The 16,632-nt window shown below is 41.0% G+C and overlaps 1 protein-coding gene across 1 annotated transcript; it reads right to left on the reverse strand.

Annotated features, from left to right (window-relative positions):
• Positions 1-422: 422 nt before the first annotated feature.
• LOC145434354 (protein ANKUB1-like) lies at positions 423-16,108 on the reverse strand. Its single transcript, XM_080311718.1, has 6 exons — positions 15,852-16,108; positions 15,210-15,370; positions 11,724-11,970; positions 8,452-8,774; positions 6,752-7,316; positions 423-925 (listed from the first exon to the last, which is right to left on the reverse strand). The coding sequence occupies exons 1-6, from the start codon at positions 16,009-16,011 to the stop codon at positions 525-527; spliced, it is 1,857 nt and encodes a 618-aa protein (XP_080167844.1). The 5' UTR covers positions 16,012-16,108; the 3' UTR covers positions 423-524.
• Between the last annotated feature and the right edge of the window lie 524 nt (positions 16,109-16,632).

Here is a 16,632-nt window from a genome sequence, read left to right on the forward strand (position 1 = left end):
TCCGTCGTCAAAGCATCTCGATGGTGCAGGCGAAAAAGAATATCATATCTCTCTCTCTCTCTCTCCCTAGCGCGACCAAAAATTTCGGGATTTGACATGGTTTGTTGAATGTTCGTGTGGAATACTCGTTAAGGATATGTCCTACTACCACATCATCTACTGCGAAGCGATATTTCATCAGCGCCCCCCTTATCTCCCCCCTGAGCCCAGCGCCCCCCATATCGCCCCCTGAGCGTTTCCGCCCCCTTCAAAATCGCCAGCGCCCCTTGGGGGGCGCTGGAGTCTAGGTTAAGAACCACTAATCTATATTAACTGAGTTTATTAATTCACCTACCTTTCGCATATATGATACTTAAAATGTCACTGTATTATACTGGGATATCAATTCTACGGTGCATATTTCTTGCGTTATTACAACGGACTTTGCTAGAGTATATATTCGTGAAAATAAGGTGATTGCAATACGTAGGCTATTACTAATAAGTGCAGTGTGGATCGTATTCATACATACAGGACGTTGCAGGCTATATAACCATCGCAGTGTTCTTAATAACTCCTCGCTTTGCTAAGCGCGCCGCCATAGTAGCCCGTTTCAACCAAGGTGTTTTCACGAAAGTGCCTGTCAGAGTGAGGCACTTGATGGCGTTGTCCCTGGACGATGTTCCTCTGTAGGATTCGAACCGGGATAGGGTGTTTTCCACGTGGTTGTCGGAATCTCCCCAGTAACAATACGGCTTCGGGTATTCCCTGACGCTGTCTATCGACAGCGGAATGCCTTTGACCTTTTCGCCGTTTATCATCACTGATTCGGAAGTTTGTTGAAGAGGTACTAGTCGGCTTTTGAGTTTTCGGTCAGTCTTCGTTGCTATGGTTACGGAGTCGATATTGGTTCTTGATATGATTGGGAACTCCTCCCTTTTACCTCCTGAATTGGAATTTTATCATTGGTTTAGTCAGAGTAGACATGAACTCTGTTCAGTGAAGAGTATTCTTATTAGCGGCATCACATTGGAGTGTTAATCTCGGAATCATCGGATTACAGTTGACTGTAATTTTGAAATTGAGGGATTGCTCAAGTTTAACTGCAGCAAGCGCAACATGAGCGCATGTCGCGACCATATCAGTAGAAACTCGCTTTCTACCAAATACCCTATGATTTGAATTCGAAATCGATGCGCTCGTTACCAGTCGGTCCGGTGTCGATCAAGTTAACTGGAATATAGAAAGTTTTCTTTCAAAAGAATTATGTAGGCCTACCACTGATAATCTGATGTGCAGTGCAACACGTCAATAACGAAATAAACAATACACGCTCATTGTGTAACAATTCAGGAATGCGACTGTTTCAAGCAGACAAAAATAAATGCACAAAACAGACCATTACATAAGGGAAATCGCGCATTCAATCACTAAATCCTCTCTATTATACCCAGCACCATGTCCATGGGGTTCGGGCATCGAATTGACTAGCTCCATCGCGAAAATTGTTCACGGACTATAACGGCGTTCTGGGATGCGTTTCTCAATTTACGTTGGCAGATCCTTACAACAATTTGGGATCATGCGCACGATTGAATTCCAATTCGCAGGCACACACAATAACACACTGTTGAATTTCGCCGTATGATTAAAAAGCTATCACCAAAGAACGGGCATTCGCTCGCCTAATTCAGAGGTGGCCGGCATACGATATCTCTGAGTGCGCGCCTTCAAATCGATATGTACACGTGCAGCAAGGTCACGTTTATCCTCTGGCGTCGCTTCATTTAATTCAGTGTTTCTCTAAATTTTCACTATCGCGTACCACTATTTTTTTTATTACACGGCGTACCACTAACTTGTTTTTCACTACAGGTCGTACCACCTGAATTACTTATTTCACCTGACTATACCGGTGTTTGTTGGTTATTCCTGTTAGTAGGCTACTATACCGCAACACCAATGGATAGCAGGAAAGCGCAATTTATCGAGATAATTGCAACTCTGTTTCTTATGCGGACGCTAGCGATTCATTCTGAGGTGCGACATTACTCACAGGACTCTTCGCGTACCACCTAAGAAACTCTCCTGTACCACTGTGGCACGCGTATCGGCTCACAAAGCACCAATTCCATTTTGTGAAATACATTGTGACCAATATTTTTCGAACCGCTCTATTGGCCACCAGTGTTGTGCTGATGACGAAATTACGGGTATGATGAATAACCACGTCTCAGAATACAGTAATGCACGGCATATCTCGCATACCCAGGTTTGGCGCGTTATGTAGCCAATGAACAATTTGAACATGCTTAGTTAACAAAGGGTGGCGCCAACGAGGCAGCAATTCTTAATTTTTTTGAACGATTACCGTAAAACTTTGTGAATTCAGCCCAAAGTATTAGCATAGCATCTTATAAAATACCTCGGAGCCGGAGATACTTTTAAAACTACCGGCTCCAGCTCCGGCTCCGGCTCCATCAGAATTTTACTTATAGAGCTCTGGCTCCAGCTCCGGCTTCGCTGAAAATACACGGCTCTGGGCTCCGGCTCCTTGCTCCGGATCCAAAGCCCTGCCAGGAGCCCAGGAGCTCAAAGTGCCTGTCTCCTGAATGAGTGCGTATTGTACACACGTATTTATATAGTATATGCGCCATCACTTCAAAATTTATATTTAATTAATTCTCTAGTAAGCAGGAATTCAGACACGGATTACAGTTTTGAGCTCATGTTCAAATTGTGATATCGTTTCAAATCATATCCCTATTGAATTCCTTGCTCAATAATGACTCAAATTAATTAAAACGTTGCACACGAAACTTCAAAATTGTCAAGCATTTCATATCCAATTTTATATCTAATTTAATGCCCAGTTAATCTGAATCTAATCGATATCCCTTTTTCTCAAGTCTCAATTTATACCCGTCCTTGGCCTACTACGCCTGATTGTCTACATAGCGTATGTACCAGAACTGAGCATGGATTGGGATTTAAAAATAACGGATTCGAATTTTGTGACATGACTTGGATTCACGACACTACAGTCAAAACTATTTTTCCTTCTAATTTGGACATGAAACTTCCTAATATTTGACGATTTTACTGCGAGATGACTTTGATATAAAACTTGAGCCATAACGGGATGTGGATATCGACTCGATGTAAACTCAAAACCAGCAGGGTATTTAGATTCACAAAATCCGCTCATGTATAGGTTAATAAACCGCTGCGTATAACCGTGTCTGAGTTGCGTACGGGAGTGATCGGTTAAACCAGTGGTTCTCAACCGGCGGTCCCCGGACCGGTGCCGGTCCGCGACGACTTTCCTGCCGGTCCGCCAGGTATATTTCTTGATTCAATATGTTGAAGGCTTGTCAATTGATAAAATAAGTAAAGTATCAAATTTTAAACTATAATTCAGAACTTCGTGATGTAGCATTAGGTCTTGAAACATGTTCCATTTGACTTGAAGTTCAAGCCATGTCATTTGACGACATGCAAGCCAGGGATATCTAGACACAGGAAGTCTAGATATCCATGTGCAAGCGAAAAAGCGACCAGCACAAGCTGATTCAGTAAGCCGCGCAGTTTGTGCGATCATTCGTTTTCAATTAATTGATTTTGTGCAGGACCGTAACTGTCGCACCCCAAGCGCCCCAATTAGAGCGGGCCGAGCTTGAAGGGGTCAAAAATTACTTCGCGAATGAACATATATTATAGAGTAATTTTTAAACTTCATAGCACTTTTTGTTTAAATTTTTGCGCGCTTTGCGCGATTTACTATCATAATATGTCTTCATAATCGGGTTCCCTTCCCCTAAGAAATACGCATGATTTTTAGAAATAGGCAGTTGGGCGTCAGCCATTACCGTGCCAAGACGCACCAACAAATAGTGAAGTTTAGGCTTACATGGGTCTCCTAGTGTTCGGCATCGAGAAAACCGTGGCCATAACTTCGATATATATGTCTAATCGTCCATCGGTGCCTAAATGGCTGGCGCCGAATCTCGCTGTCCTGTACCCCACAGAACAAATACCATATCAAAGAGAAAAATTATTTGTCAGTGAAGAAATAGCAATTTGGAATCGTGTAAGTCTTTTAATTTGGAGCGCTTGGGCGCTTTCAATGTCTAATCACTATATAACAGACAGTAGGTCACGAAATATTAATATGCAACCAAGTAATTATACCAACATACCCGCCCGAATATGTTTAATTACTAATGATTACATGCCTAAATTTTCCCAGACGACACGTCACTCAGCTCTAACAAAAAATCCGAGAATTCTTAAAGGATTTAAAATTTATAGCAATATATGCAATTACTAATATCATTGACCGTGACCGATTCTTTCACGAATGATAGGAAATTATCGCGCTCGTTGCAATTAGGTGACATAAACTCTCTGCCTACACTGAGTAGGATGAATGTGCTCACACGTACTGGTAGAAACATCCATTCAACTGTCGTGCCTTGAGGGACGACCCCCACAGAAATTGGGTTTATAACCCTATGGGTGACCCAGGGTCAACTTTTTTTCTCTTTTTTTAGGGGGACTGACGAAGTGCTCTTTTGGCTCTGATTTCATGAATGGCTGGGTGTGGCTGTTGCCAGGTGTTTGGTGCAGTGCATTGTATTCGTAGTACCCAAAGTAACCCACGTCTGGTAGTACTGGGCAATGAGCAAGTTAGCACGACAAGTTGCTTGGCTTGACTGCGTCACACTTCTTATCTCGCTATTGTCGAAGAAAGGAATATTATTCGAGTTAGTGTGGTCGGTTAAATCCACGGCCTTCGGCGGGAAAGACTGAATACAACTCTCGGCGGTAGCACGTCTATCTGGGCAAGGTAATTTTACCTCGACTCAGCAGAATCACTGCCATAAAATCATATGGATACCATCATGAACGTAATTAGGTACAATCAAAACCATCAAAACTTCGCTCTCTAGTACCATATGCTTGCAAAAACGGTTGTACACGTTACATTTTTGGTTGATTTCAATTTTTGAAAGTCCTCCAGTCCGCAAATATTTTTTGAACTTTTACCGCTCCGCGAGGTGGAAAAGGTTGAGAACCACTGGGCTAAACAGTCCTGTCTCACGGTATTGGAATCTGTTTTCGACATTTGCACCACTTTGTAGTGACATTAAGTGACAAAGATACACCCACTATTTAGGCCGCCGCCGATTAAGCGATCAAACTATGCGTACCTCAACGGAGTCTACTTTTGTCACCTACTTCATACCTTCAATTTTGGTTCCAGTTAAAGTACTTGTGACCAGAGGTGGCCAGTAACGAAGTACTTCTACTTTTTGGAAGTACTCAAGTAGTTTTCCGCTACTTCTGGTACTTACTCAAGTAGATCTGTTTTTCTCTACTTCTACTTCTACTTCGTAATATTTTGTGATCTACTTACCTACTTTTCGCTATTTTCAGTTTGTCACGTAGAAGTAGTTTAATACCCCAATACGAAAGATAGTCTGAGGAACTTCAGGGCTGTTTTCACGGAGTACCAACATATAATATTCATAAAAGTAAAGTAAAGCCCATAAATTTTGTTGCGCTTCGCGCACAGTAGTTATGGAGTGACAAATACGTTTTCCCGAAAGTATCAATGAATATAATTTAGGAACCAGATTGCTTGGTTCCGTTCACACCGCATTGTCGCCCATATCTAATATTTCATCACAGTAAATATGGCCCACCATAACGTTTGAAACTGCCGATTCGCAATCTGGCAATTACCTATCATAACGTAATCTAGCAACCCATGACGTGTCCTGCTAATCTGGAAAACCCGGCCTTTTTCAACGTTTCACCTGTTTTAGCAGATCACCTTTGAAGCTTTATGGACAAACGACATGAAATATATTTTCCGCTTTTTAGAAATGGAATTTGTATTTCACTTTCAATTCCGAGTATCATACTTTGAGTTCTAATTCCTTTCAGTTCTTTTGTCTGCAGAACATACATGTTGAAGCATAAAAGCAAGTGTAGTAATGCTTCTATTTTCCGAAAATATAGATACACTAAATATGAATTTTACGATCCACTATTTTTGTTATTAACGTATACTATTCGCGCTAAAGTGTTGAAACCGTATCCGATCCAACTTCTTCGTATTGCTCTTCGCCTAAACTTGGGGCCTTTTAATATGGGGTAGGGCGCCATGCCATGATATTCTGTAAAACGGGTCTTCTAGTAAACAAAAGGTTAGTATCGCATTTTCATATTATTACTATAATTTGCATCCCATGATACGAAAGAATGCTTATCCTGTCGAAAATTGATACCTCCTAGGATGCATCAATGCGAATCAAGTTCTCTGCACCTTCCGCATAGCTCAGTCTGCAGCTTTTGACAGTCCATGGACTGTAATGCATGTGAACGAATTAAGACTGTTTTCAAAAGTACTTACTTACTTGAGTAGATTTTAAGTCAGTCAATTCTTCTCCTACTTCAAGTAGTTTTAGGTAGATTATGGAAGAATTACTTCTACTCGTACTTGAGTAGATTTTTACGTCGCTACTTCTACTTCTACTTGAGTAGCTTTCTTGACTACTTTGACCACCTCTGCTTGTGAAACGCCTTGGACATCGCTGCTTCTACTTGTAAATTGGTGAAAATTAACGGATTTATACTTTTACTGCTACATGGGTATCAACGCTGACTCCTTCGACCCCCTTCGCCGCAAAGCGTGGCGCATGTACTATTGAAAGTTATCACAAGTGTAGCTAGTTGCAAATGACCCTAAAAAACATCATCTCACCCCAATACGACCCGGCAACGCTACCGCAGTCATCCTGATTCAGGGATGTATCGAACAGTTGACTTCTGACCGCGTACTTCGCCAATTCCGGACTATCAAAAATCGATGACCTGTCGGACTCCGCTATGGATCCCGCCCTCTGGAACGACACTCTCGAACTCCGTCGTGAAGTCACGCTTCGCCGTCTGTTAGAATTATAAGTGGCCGAATGTTCTCTCTTGAATCTACGGCGGGCTTTGGCCAACGCTGGTAGCATTCGACTCGGATGCAATGTCGGCCTCGGCATTTCCGCGAGCGAAACGGAGGACATGCGCTTGTTGCTTAGGCCGTCAACGGCAACTGTTGTACCGACGAGTCCGCCTTCCCTTATGAGTCTACTGCGAAGGGTCGATTTCGTGGATCCGTGAAGAATAAGGACGCGGCCTCTGGCTCTGTTATACCACTGTATTATGCGGCAGTAGATCAAAATCGGGAATGATATGTCCGGGTCTTTTCCGCTCCTTCTCGCCCACTGCCGCGCGAGAAGGTATTCGAAGCAGTCTTTGTGAAAATGTTCCACTACGATCTGAAAGAGCGAAATTAGTGTTTATAATGTAGATGTGTGAGCGGATGGTACATTTACAACTAAATAGTTTCTTAGGTAAGTTCGAGAAATTCTAAAACACGCGCAATTTGGAGATGATATCCCGAAGTCAAAATATTTTCTATAATGAGACATTTCAACACCTACACAATCCCAGGTACATATTACATTTCTTACTCTCAGTAAACTCGCGGCACTCAATTTATATCAGATATTTGCAGCTTAAAATGCAGATTGATGCACTACAGAAAAAAGTAGCTAGAGTACGTTTTCAAGGCATAAAGAGCAGGAAACTGACTGCAAACAATGTCGCTTTGAAAGTCGATCAATTTTGAACAACCCCAGCGTCCGGTTCTGACAAGGTTTATTCACTTCGGGGATGAGAAATGAACCTTGAGTAGGGATTTCTATTTAGATTTGAAGACAATGAGGGGCGGATTTTTATTTACGAATGATTTAAGTTGCATATGGAATTTCTAAATTGATAATTTTTATGCGCTTTCTAAAAAAAATCCAGTTATTAACGGATATGGACTTGGATTTGAACATCCTACGAAATGAATTCTGGACTTGAACTGGATGAGGATCTCAAATTTGGAACATGAATTTAATACGAAGATACTAAATCACACATCTCTGATTTACATGGACAATTTCAATGAACATTTCCACTTTGGACTAGCAATTTTACATTTGTAGCCAGCCTCATTTTGCGTTAGTCGCGAAGATGCATCCTGTAATTTCTAATGCATGGCCAGAGCTGATTAACTGATGAAAGTATGTGAACTCTGGACCAAATATACTTTTAGAAACTATTCACTTGAGTACTTTCGGATCTTTCCTTTTCTACCTACACGTGAAGTAGCTTTGTCACGTCTTGGAAATTGCTACTTCCGCTAGCAATTGAGTGGAAATTATGTCCTTACTACTACCTTTACTTGGGTAGCAACGCTGATAACCTTGACCACGTGTGGTTACGATATACCTTGGAAATTGTTACTTACTAGTTACTACTTATCGGTAATTGAGTAGAGATTGACGGCATTTATCTACTCATATACCAAGACTGAGGACTTTGACCCTCTGCAAATTATAAGATTGCGTAGCAATGTCTTACATTCCACGGCAGCCTCCCCTTTCCATCTCTGACGCCGAATGACAGAATATTCGACTTCATCATAATCCGCAGTGCCGTAACGTTGCCTTTTTCACACGCTTCGTGCACCGGACACTTTTTCGATTCCTCGTGATCGCTACCGCTGCACCATTCTCTGGTCGGGTGGGTTCCGACCGGTTGATCCGGTCTGGCTCCGTATCGCAGCATGTTCTGTGCGAGTCCAGGGTAATCGAAATGTGCCGCTATGTGCAGCGCGACTCTTCGCTGATACTTTCGTTCCTCCCGGTCTCGCGACAGATAGGAGCCTACGATCTTTTCGTGACCTGGGAGAGAAATTGATTCAAATCGGATAGCCCAGCTCGGAGTAATGCGAAACCAGCAGTTACAATATTGCTATGCTGTGCTATAGATATCTGGGAGATAGGCGTCAGAATATGCAATACCAAGCTCGTTACTGTCGCACCTTTCAGCTTACTTTATACTTCCACTTGAAGTAGTTCCAACTAATAAGTTGCCTGTGAAATCATTCTTTCCTCAATTTCTGGTCAATAGCGTTTGGTATTTTTTTCATTACAGTGCTTAGTGTTAGACCTTCGACGATTCATGTATATCCAACAGACCCTAAATATGGCTAATGCTGTGGTAACCAGGGCTTTGGAGCAGCCGTAAATTTGCATAGCATCAGCTCCGGCTCCGGAGCTTTCTTCTATCATACATTAGCTCCGGCTCCAGCTCCGGAGCCGCATTATCACCACTGCTCCGGTTCCGGCTCCGGCTCCGGCTCTGAAAACTATCGAAGGTGTCTGTCTATATCAGGGGTGGGCATTGGGCAACCCGCGGCCTGCAGGCCATATGTAGCCCGCGAGAAGGTTTTGAGTAGCCCGCGAGCTAATTTCCTATTATATTGTCGAAATTCTATTATATTATCGAGATTGAATTGCTCAGATTGCGAACTTGCAAGGCCAACCAAAAATATAATTAGTATGGTCGCGACACTAGGGATGTTGATGACTAAAATTTCAGTTCAGACACATTGACAGATCCAGGGTCTAGCAAGTCACATTTTTTAGTAAATCGTCGTACATTACAATAAACTAAAAAAGTAGTAAAATTTTTCTTCACGCTTCGTGTGTTTAATTGTCACACGATTTCTTTCTCTGTAGCCTACCCCCACCTGAAAAAATTCCAGATTTAGCCGATTGAGTTAAGCTATATTATATTCGCGTTTGCCCTCACAGAAAGATCGTCGACGATGAAATGGGGGCACAAAATGATTGTCGTATATTAGCGGAAATCTTCGATATCGATATGTCCAGATGCCGAATAGTCCTGTCCTTGCAAACTGAGCCCAGCGGGTGGTATACAGTCGACCCACAATATACCCAAGTAATAATAATATTAACTTTGAAAATTTTACGCGCCTGGCGCGGCTAGTGGGCAACGCACTCGTTCGTCAATTTCATGTGGCCCTTTAGCCGAAAAGGTTGGCCATCCCTGGTCTATATAGATTACTAATTTACCCGTAGGTTAGTTATCTATAGTAATCTAGAGTCTGTCAGGCGTCAGTAACATCGGATGCAGTAACGAAGACATAGGTGCCGCCGTGCCGGCTTGTGACGACATAATGAATACTTAGTCAATGGTCGATAACATCATAGTTGCACCAGAACGCACTTTACTCACACTGGCACTGTACTCGTTAACATAAAGTAATGCAGCTCAATTCAATCTATAAATGTGCGATTATTATTCAACTGTAACTTTAGTAAGAGCAATAAGGGCGGATATAACGACGTGATCAATAGAAATTCGATTTGTACCAAATAGCCAATGGTTTGACGTTCGATCTTGGTGCACTCGCTACCAGTCCATCCGGTGTCGATCAAGTTTATCAGAATATAATATTTTCCCATTGAAACGAATCGAATAATCGAATTAAACACTGTGCCACGCACATTGCGCCATGCCCATAACGATTTAAACTATATGCACTATGCAGTATGCACATTACACATTTACAAGTCTACGAAACAGATGATTACAAATTGGAAATCGCGATTCAAATCAGTAATTTGTCTCCAACATAAAATACCATGGGGTTTTGGGCTACTCTTTTGCCATCCCCTATTTACACTCGAAAATCCTTACTGGAGTGAATGACAATGATGCGCAGTAATGAATTCCAATTAGCATGCATAATTGCATACTCAATAACACTGTCCTATTTCGCAGCCCGAATAAAGAACCATCACGATAAGAACGAGTATTTGCTCATCCAATTCATAGCAACGATGAGATGGAATTTCTCGGCTCGTGCTCGTCATATCGACATGTGCAACGAAATCACGTTTTTATCCTCTCTCCCATTTCGCGTAATACATAGTGATCATTATTTTCGAACCGTATACAAATGGCCAACAAGGTTGTGCTGATGATGAAATTGCGGGTATGCCGAATACCCACAATATACACAGACATATTTCGCATACCGAGGTTCGGCACTAACGTATGAAAATTGAACATATGACTGCTCTGCTGCTAAATCCCCAGGAACATGGTTAGTCGGAAAAGGAAGCGCCAAAGAGGAAAAGATTCTTAATTTCGCGAGGGCCCGCTGTTTAATTATGTGAACTCAGCAGATATGGTTGTTGCATATATAATAGTATCTTATGAAATACGTCGGAGCCGGAGCCACCCCTCAAATAACTGGCTCCAGCTCCGGCTCTGGCTCCGGCTGAATTTCATGTAGAGCTCCGGCTCCGGCTCCAGCTCCGGTAAAAATGCACGGCTGCGGGGCTCCGGCTCCGGGCTCCGGCTCCAAAGCCCTGGTGGTAACTACTTACGAAGCGACATTGGTGCGATTGTAGACTATTTTAAATCACTGACTGCTTAGCTAGAGTTTGTAGGGTAACCCAAAATATCATTCTCAATCCTAGGTATTATTATTTAGTATCTTCTGTTCAAAACATTGTTTCGCCATAGTCGGGAGTCAAGGACAAGATTGTTAGATACTAAAACCAATGTGTACCAATCTCCCAGCACAGTATATATAGTGTGTAGTAGGTTAGGCGATTTTTATCAGCTGATGAGTAGTTCCATTCGCTCTTTATGGGAATCTAGATGAAAATACTTATTAGACTAAAAGTATTTGTATAGAAAGACCAATATAATTTGTTCTCAATAATTTGAAGGTATAAACAGGGCTGTTTTCATTCATTGAATTCTATATTAATATTCTCGCTCCGTTCTCACTACATACATATCATCCCAACCTTTTAAAGACGCATTTATGAATTCTTTCCATCCATCCCATATTTCAAGCTTCACGAGGGATCCGAGCTCCAAGCCGTAGTCTCCCATTGTTTTACAATCGTACAATTCCTTGAACTTGTCCACAGTGATGTCGTTGTATATTTTCGGTAACTTTTGAAGGGGTGGGCTGATTTGGCACAACCGGAATACCGAAACCGGCAGACCAGTTTTCGTTGATACGAGAGAACGAATGTGACCGATGGAAGCCTGTGGTTGTTGTTGTTGGTGGTGGTTATTAAACGGAAAATTTGGAGGTAATCACCGATATGATGGCATGCATATCTAGGATCCGAAAATCTACCCAACGAGGAAGCTAACCTATGGGTATATTGTAATCGAGCTCACATTCGGTTGAACTTGGTGGGTAAGTCAACATCAAATCCAAAATTGTTATCTGCGATCTGCATTTTGGGAACTGCTAAAAGTAGGGTTCCATTTAAAACAAACGGTGTTTTGAAACACTTTGTTTAATACATGTTATAAACAGTGTTTTAAAAAAAGGCCTCTTCAAAAAAAAATTGTGCTTTTTTAAGTTGTAAAATTATGCAATCATTGAGCAAAAACTTTACAAAAAACATGTTGCATGAGCCTACGGACAATAACCACCCAATGTGGCCGACGTATATCGATATGGGACGGTTGGAACACTCAAAATAGTCGGTTCAACAGCAATAGTACATATATTTCGTCAAAGGAGCTTTATTTACCCTATTTTTTCAATTGTCAATGTCAACCCACTAGGACGTCACAATTGAATATTCGTGACGTCATGACTTTACCAAAAACATAAAAAACAATAAAAAAAACATGTTTTAAATTAGGGCCATGTTTTAAACATGCTTGTTTTAAATTGATTTTTGTTTTAAATGCAACCCTAGCTAAAAGACTAATAATTTTTAAAATAGAATGAGCACGTAACTAAAGTATAGCGTCGTGCCGGTCAGCAAATATAACGATGAACAAAGTGCATGAAACAAAATTGCAGTTTAATTTGCGAATTCACTTGCGCAAAGAAAATCAATGCGGTTTAATCAGCATGAACAGAGATTTATTACATGGTTATGACTAGGGCGATTTTTTTTGACCTAAAAAACGCAAGATTTTGACCTGAAAAAACTGCATTTTGATCAAATTTTGACCTAACGTATGCAAATTAGATGTTTTCGCACATAATGTTAAAATTGTACTGCTTATCTTCATTTCTGGTTGGAACTGTCTGTGCTTACGCAGTAGTTTGGCCTGAAAACACGTTTTTGGCTTAAAAACTGACAAATTTTTACATGAAAAAAACTACTATTTTACTGAAATCTGGCCCCATGAAGAATTCCAGTAGTTACATCACGTATTATGGTAGAAATCATTAAGATTTGTTGTGGTACAGCGAAAGATACTTTCCTACATTCTCGAGTAGAAAGTGCCTGTCCGTACTAAGTAGCTTGCCAAGAATGGAGAAAGATCGTTCGACAGCAGCAGTTGTAGGCCGACAACACTGAAGTTGTGCGTACACTGCTGGTGACACACGGTGTTGCTTCATTCCGAATATACGATTTACATCACAATTTTCCATCATGCGCTTCTTGATATAAGAACCATGCAATGACCAAGCAATCTTGCTTCAGTTAGCATATTGTTGCACGTTGACCATAACACCATGTCAACCTATTTGTTTCATCTGACCCATTATGATTCATAAGGAGCAGACAATGGACCGTCTACAACGGTAGGCCTATAAAGTAAGCTCCTAAGCTGTAAAATATCAAATGATAAGTTCACCTACAGTGCAAAATATACGATACAAACGAAATGCAGAGGTCAAATATTTTTTTGACTGTTCAAACAATTTTGACAAATTTTGCTAACGCTAACGCTAACGCTAACGCTACAATTTTGACAAAATTTTGACAAATTTTGACATGTCAAAAAAAATCGCTCTAGTTATGACACATTGTTAGCGATCGCGCACCGGCATAATGCAGTCAAGATGCGGTAGGTGTCTTTAGATAAGAGCGGTCATTCAAGAAGAAAATAGAAAAAGGAGCTGCAGTTATGAGGATATTGAGATCGTGTCACGGTTAAATTATAGCACCGAAAGATTGGGGACGTAATAATTAAAATGTATGCGAAGCGAGGTCGCAGTGCATTTTCTCGTGCCAATCACTGGCATCCGTAAGTTCATATTATAAAATGAGTTTTATTATCACACTATAGCCTTAATTTAGCGGCAGCACTTATATTGCTGCTACGATTTGGAAAGAGTAATCACGTCTTTTGCAAGATATCACCAGAGGTGGTCAAAGTAGTCAAGAAAGCTACTCAAGTAGAAGTAGAAGTACTTCTTTCATAAGCAACCTAAAACTGCTTGAAGTAGAAGTAGAATTTGCTGGCTTTAAATCTACTCAAGCAAGTAAGCAGTTGTGAAAACGGTCATAATACGTTCGCATGGACTTTCAAAAGCTGCAAATTGAGCTATGCGGAAGATGCAGAGAGCTTCTTGTACAATGCATATTGATGCATCCCAGAAGGTATAAATTTCCGACAGCATGAGCATTCGATTGAATCATGAGATGAAAATGATAGTTTTGCTATGGAAATGAGACACTAATATTTTGTTTACTCAAACATCCCGTTTTAGAAAAAGTCATGGCATGTTCCCTCACGCATATTACGGTCTTTTTGGTTGGTCAAAGAGCAATACGGAGAAGTTGTACGGATGCGATGTTAACACTTTCCACGATTCGTATACGATGATAAAAAATATGGCGTAACGTAAAAATGCCATATAGTGCAATTGTATTTTATGAAAAGAGACGGCAATGCTACACTTGCTTTTTAACTTAAACACATATGTTATCCAGACAAAAGAACTGAACGCTCAAAAAGTCAGAGCCCACTTTCCAGATTAGGACACGCCATGGGCTGCTAGATTACGATATGATGGGTAAATGCTAAATTGCGAAACGGTAGTTTCAAACGTTATGATGGGCCATATGTACTGTGACGAAATATGTCATATGGGCGACTATGTTGTGCAATGCAACCTGCAACCCAAATAATATTCACTTTCGTGAAAACATATTTGTAACTCTAGATCTACTTGATGTGGAGCAAGACGGAAATTCTGGGACTTAAATTTTCTTAAAATTGAAAGTTGGAACTCCGTGAAAACAGCCCGAGAATTCCCCAGTTTATCTTTCTAAATGGAGGGTTACACTACTTCTACTTGACAAACTGAAAAATAGCGAAAGTAAGGAAGCAGATAACTAAATATTATGAAGTAGAAGTAGCGATGATTCTAACTACTTGAGTAAGTACCAGAAGTAGAGGAAAACTACTTGAGTACTTCGAAAAAGTAGAAGTACTTCGTTACTGACCACCTCTGGATATCACTGACCATATTATCCAGTTGTTTTATGTAATTCAATATGCCGTCGATCTCTGATACTTACCGTTGATGGATGGATTTCCTCCATGATCTCAAGGATGTCGCCAGAGTATCCTAAGAATACTTTCAGTGATGGCTTCTTAATTACTTTGATCTCGCATGCCAGTGTTGCCCCAGAGTTTATGCTGATGTCTTGCAGTATCCATTCACCGTGGAGCGATGCACCTGTAAATTGTTCATTGGAAGGTAAGCAAGATTCCAGACGTACCATAGCGGTATCACGAACAGAGAAACTGAGCATCGTGGACATCATCCTTTGAATCTTGCCGGGATAGTTTGTGATAACAGCGGTAGTCCACCAAAGGATTTCGGTAACATTATGTAATACTTTGTTTTGTCCACTGCCGAACATATTTTCCTATATTTCGTCATGATGTTAGCGACTCAATGCTCCAGAAATTATCATTGTAACCCCTACTCTTCAGCACTGCGAGCATCGATCACGGAGACATAATGTTAATTGTCGACGCATTAGGGAATCTCCGAGCTCTGCTATTATATTTGGAATAGTATACTTGTTATCGTAAGTTTCGAATTCGTGTCTAGTTAATTTGAATCTCGTAACACCACACGTTTGTGTCCAAAACATATTGGGGACTATGAGATCACCATCTCCATCTACGCTTACAATTTTTATATCACTCACCGCCGTATACGAGGTTCAAAAATTTCTCTTCCCTCTTGTTATCATGGGTATCAAAGAAAGTCTTCTTACTGATGATATCCTTAACAGTTTGTACCGTCGCCTCCGGCGGGACGTCTACGGCCCAGCGGTATGTGTTACCGAATGTCACGAACACTCGCATTATCACAGCATGTAAGATTTCATTTCAGGTCAAATTAGATCACTAGCAATTTATTGTGAATCGCTAAGATACTAAAACAGAAATGTATTGATATCAGAGGTGAGCCATAAGCAAAGATTGGATATAAATATGGATTTGATATGAGCGTATTCGGACTTGTGTTGCAATGGATTCAGATTCTCACATGAGATTTCCTATAGCGTCAATGCGCCACATACATTTTAATGAACTAGAGTTATCACAAGCACATATCACTCGTGCTAGTCACTGAAACAAGTATAGCCCGATTTCATTTGTATACTATCAAAGCAATAACATGATTTGGGCATGCAAATCCGGCAACGAGAATATATCGTGAGTAACGAACCAAATTGAAGTCAATATTTCCGAAATCATGGGGACGCAAGGCCATGCACATTTTGGCCGGTCGCAAAGTCGGCATTGGTTACCTTGTAGAGTCAATGTCAATGAACAGTCCCTTGTATACGTTTTCTGGGTCCTGGTCTCACAAATTTCTGCGGCCTAGTTGTATGGTTAGCCCAAGTTACGCGTGTGTTCCACTGATTGGCTATTAGTCCACATATAAAATTTGAATGATTCGCTGTCTGCAAATTCCTTCAG

Source organism: Botryllus schlosseri, chromosome 2, assembly GCF_051294905.1.
Source record: "Botryllus schlosseri isolate E-star chromosome 2, Bs_hap1, whole genome shotgun sequence".
NCBI classification, from domain to species: Eukaryota; Metazoa; Chordata; class Ascidiacea; order Stolidobranchia; family Styelidae; genus Botryllus; species Botryllus schlosseri.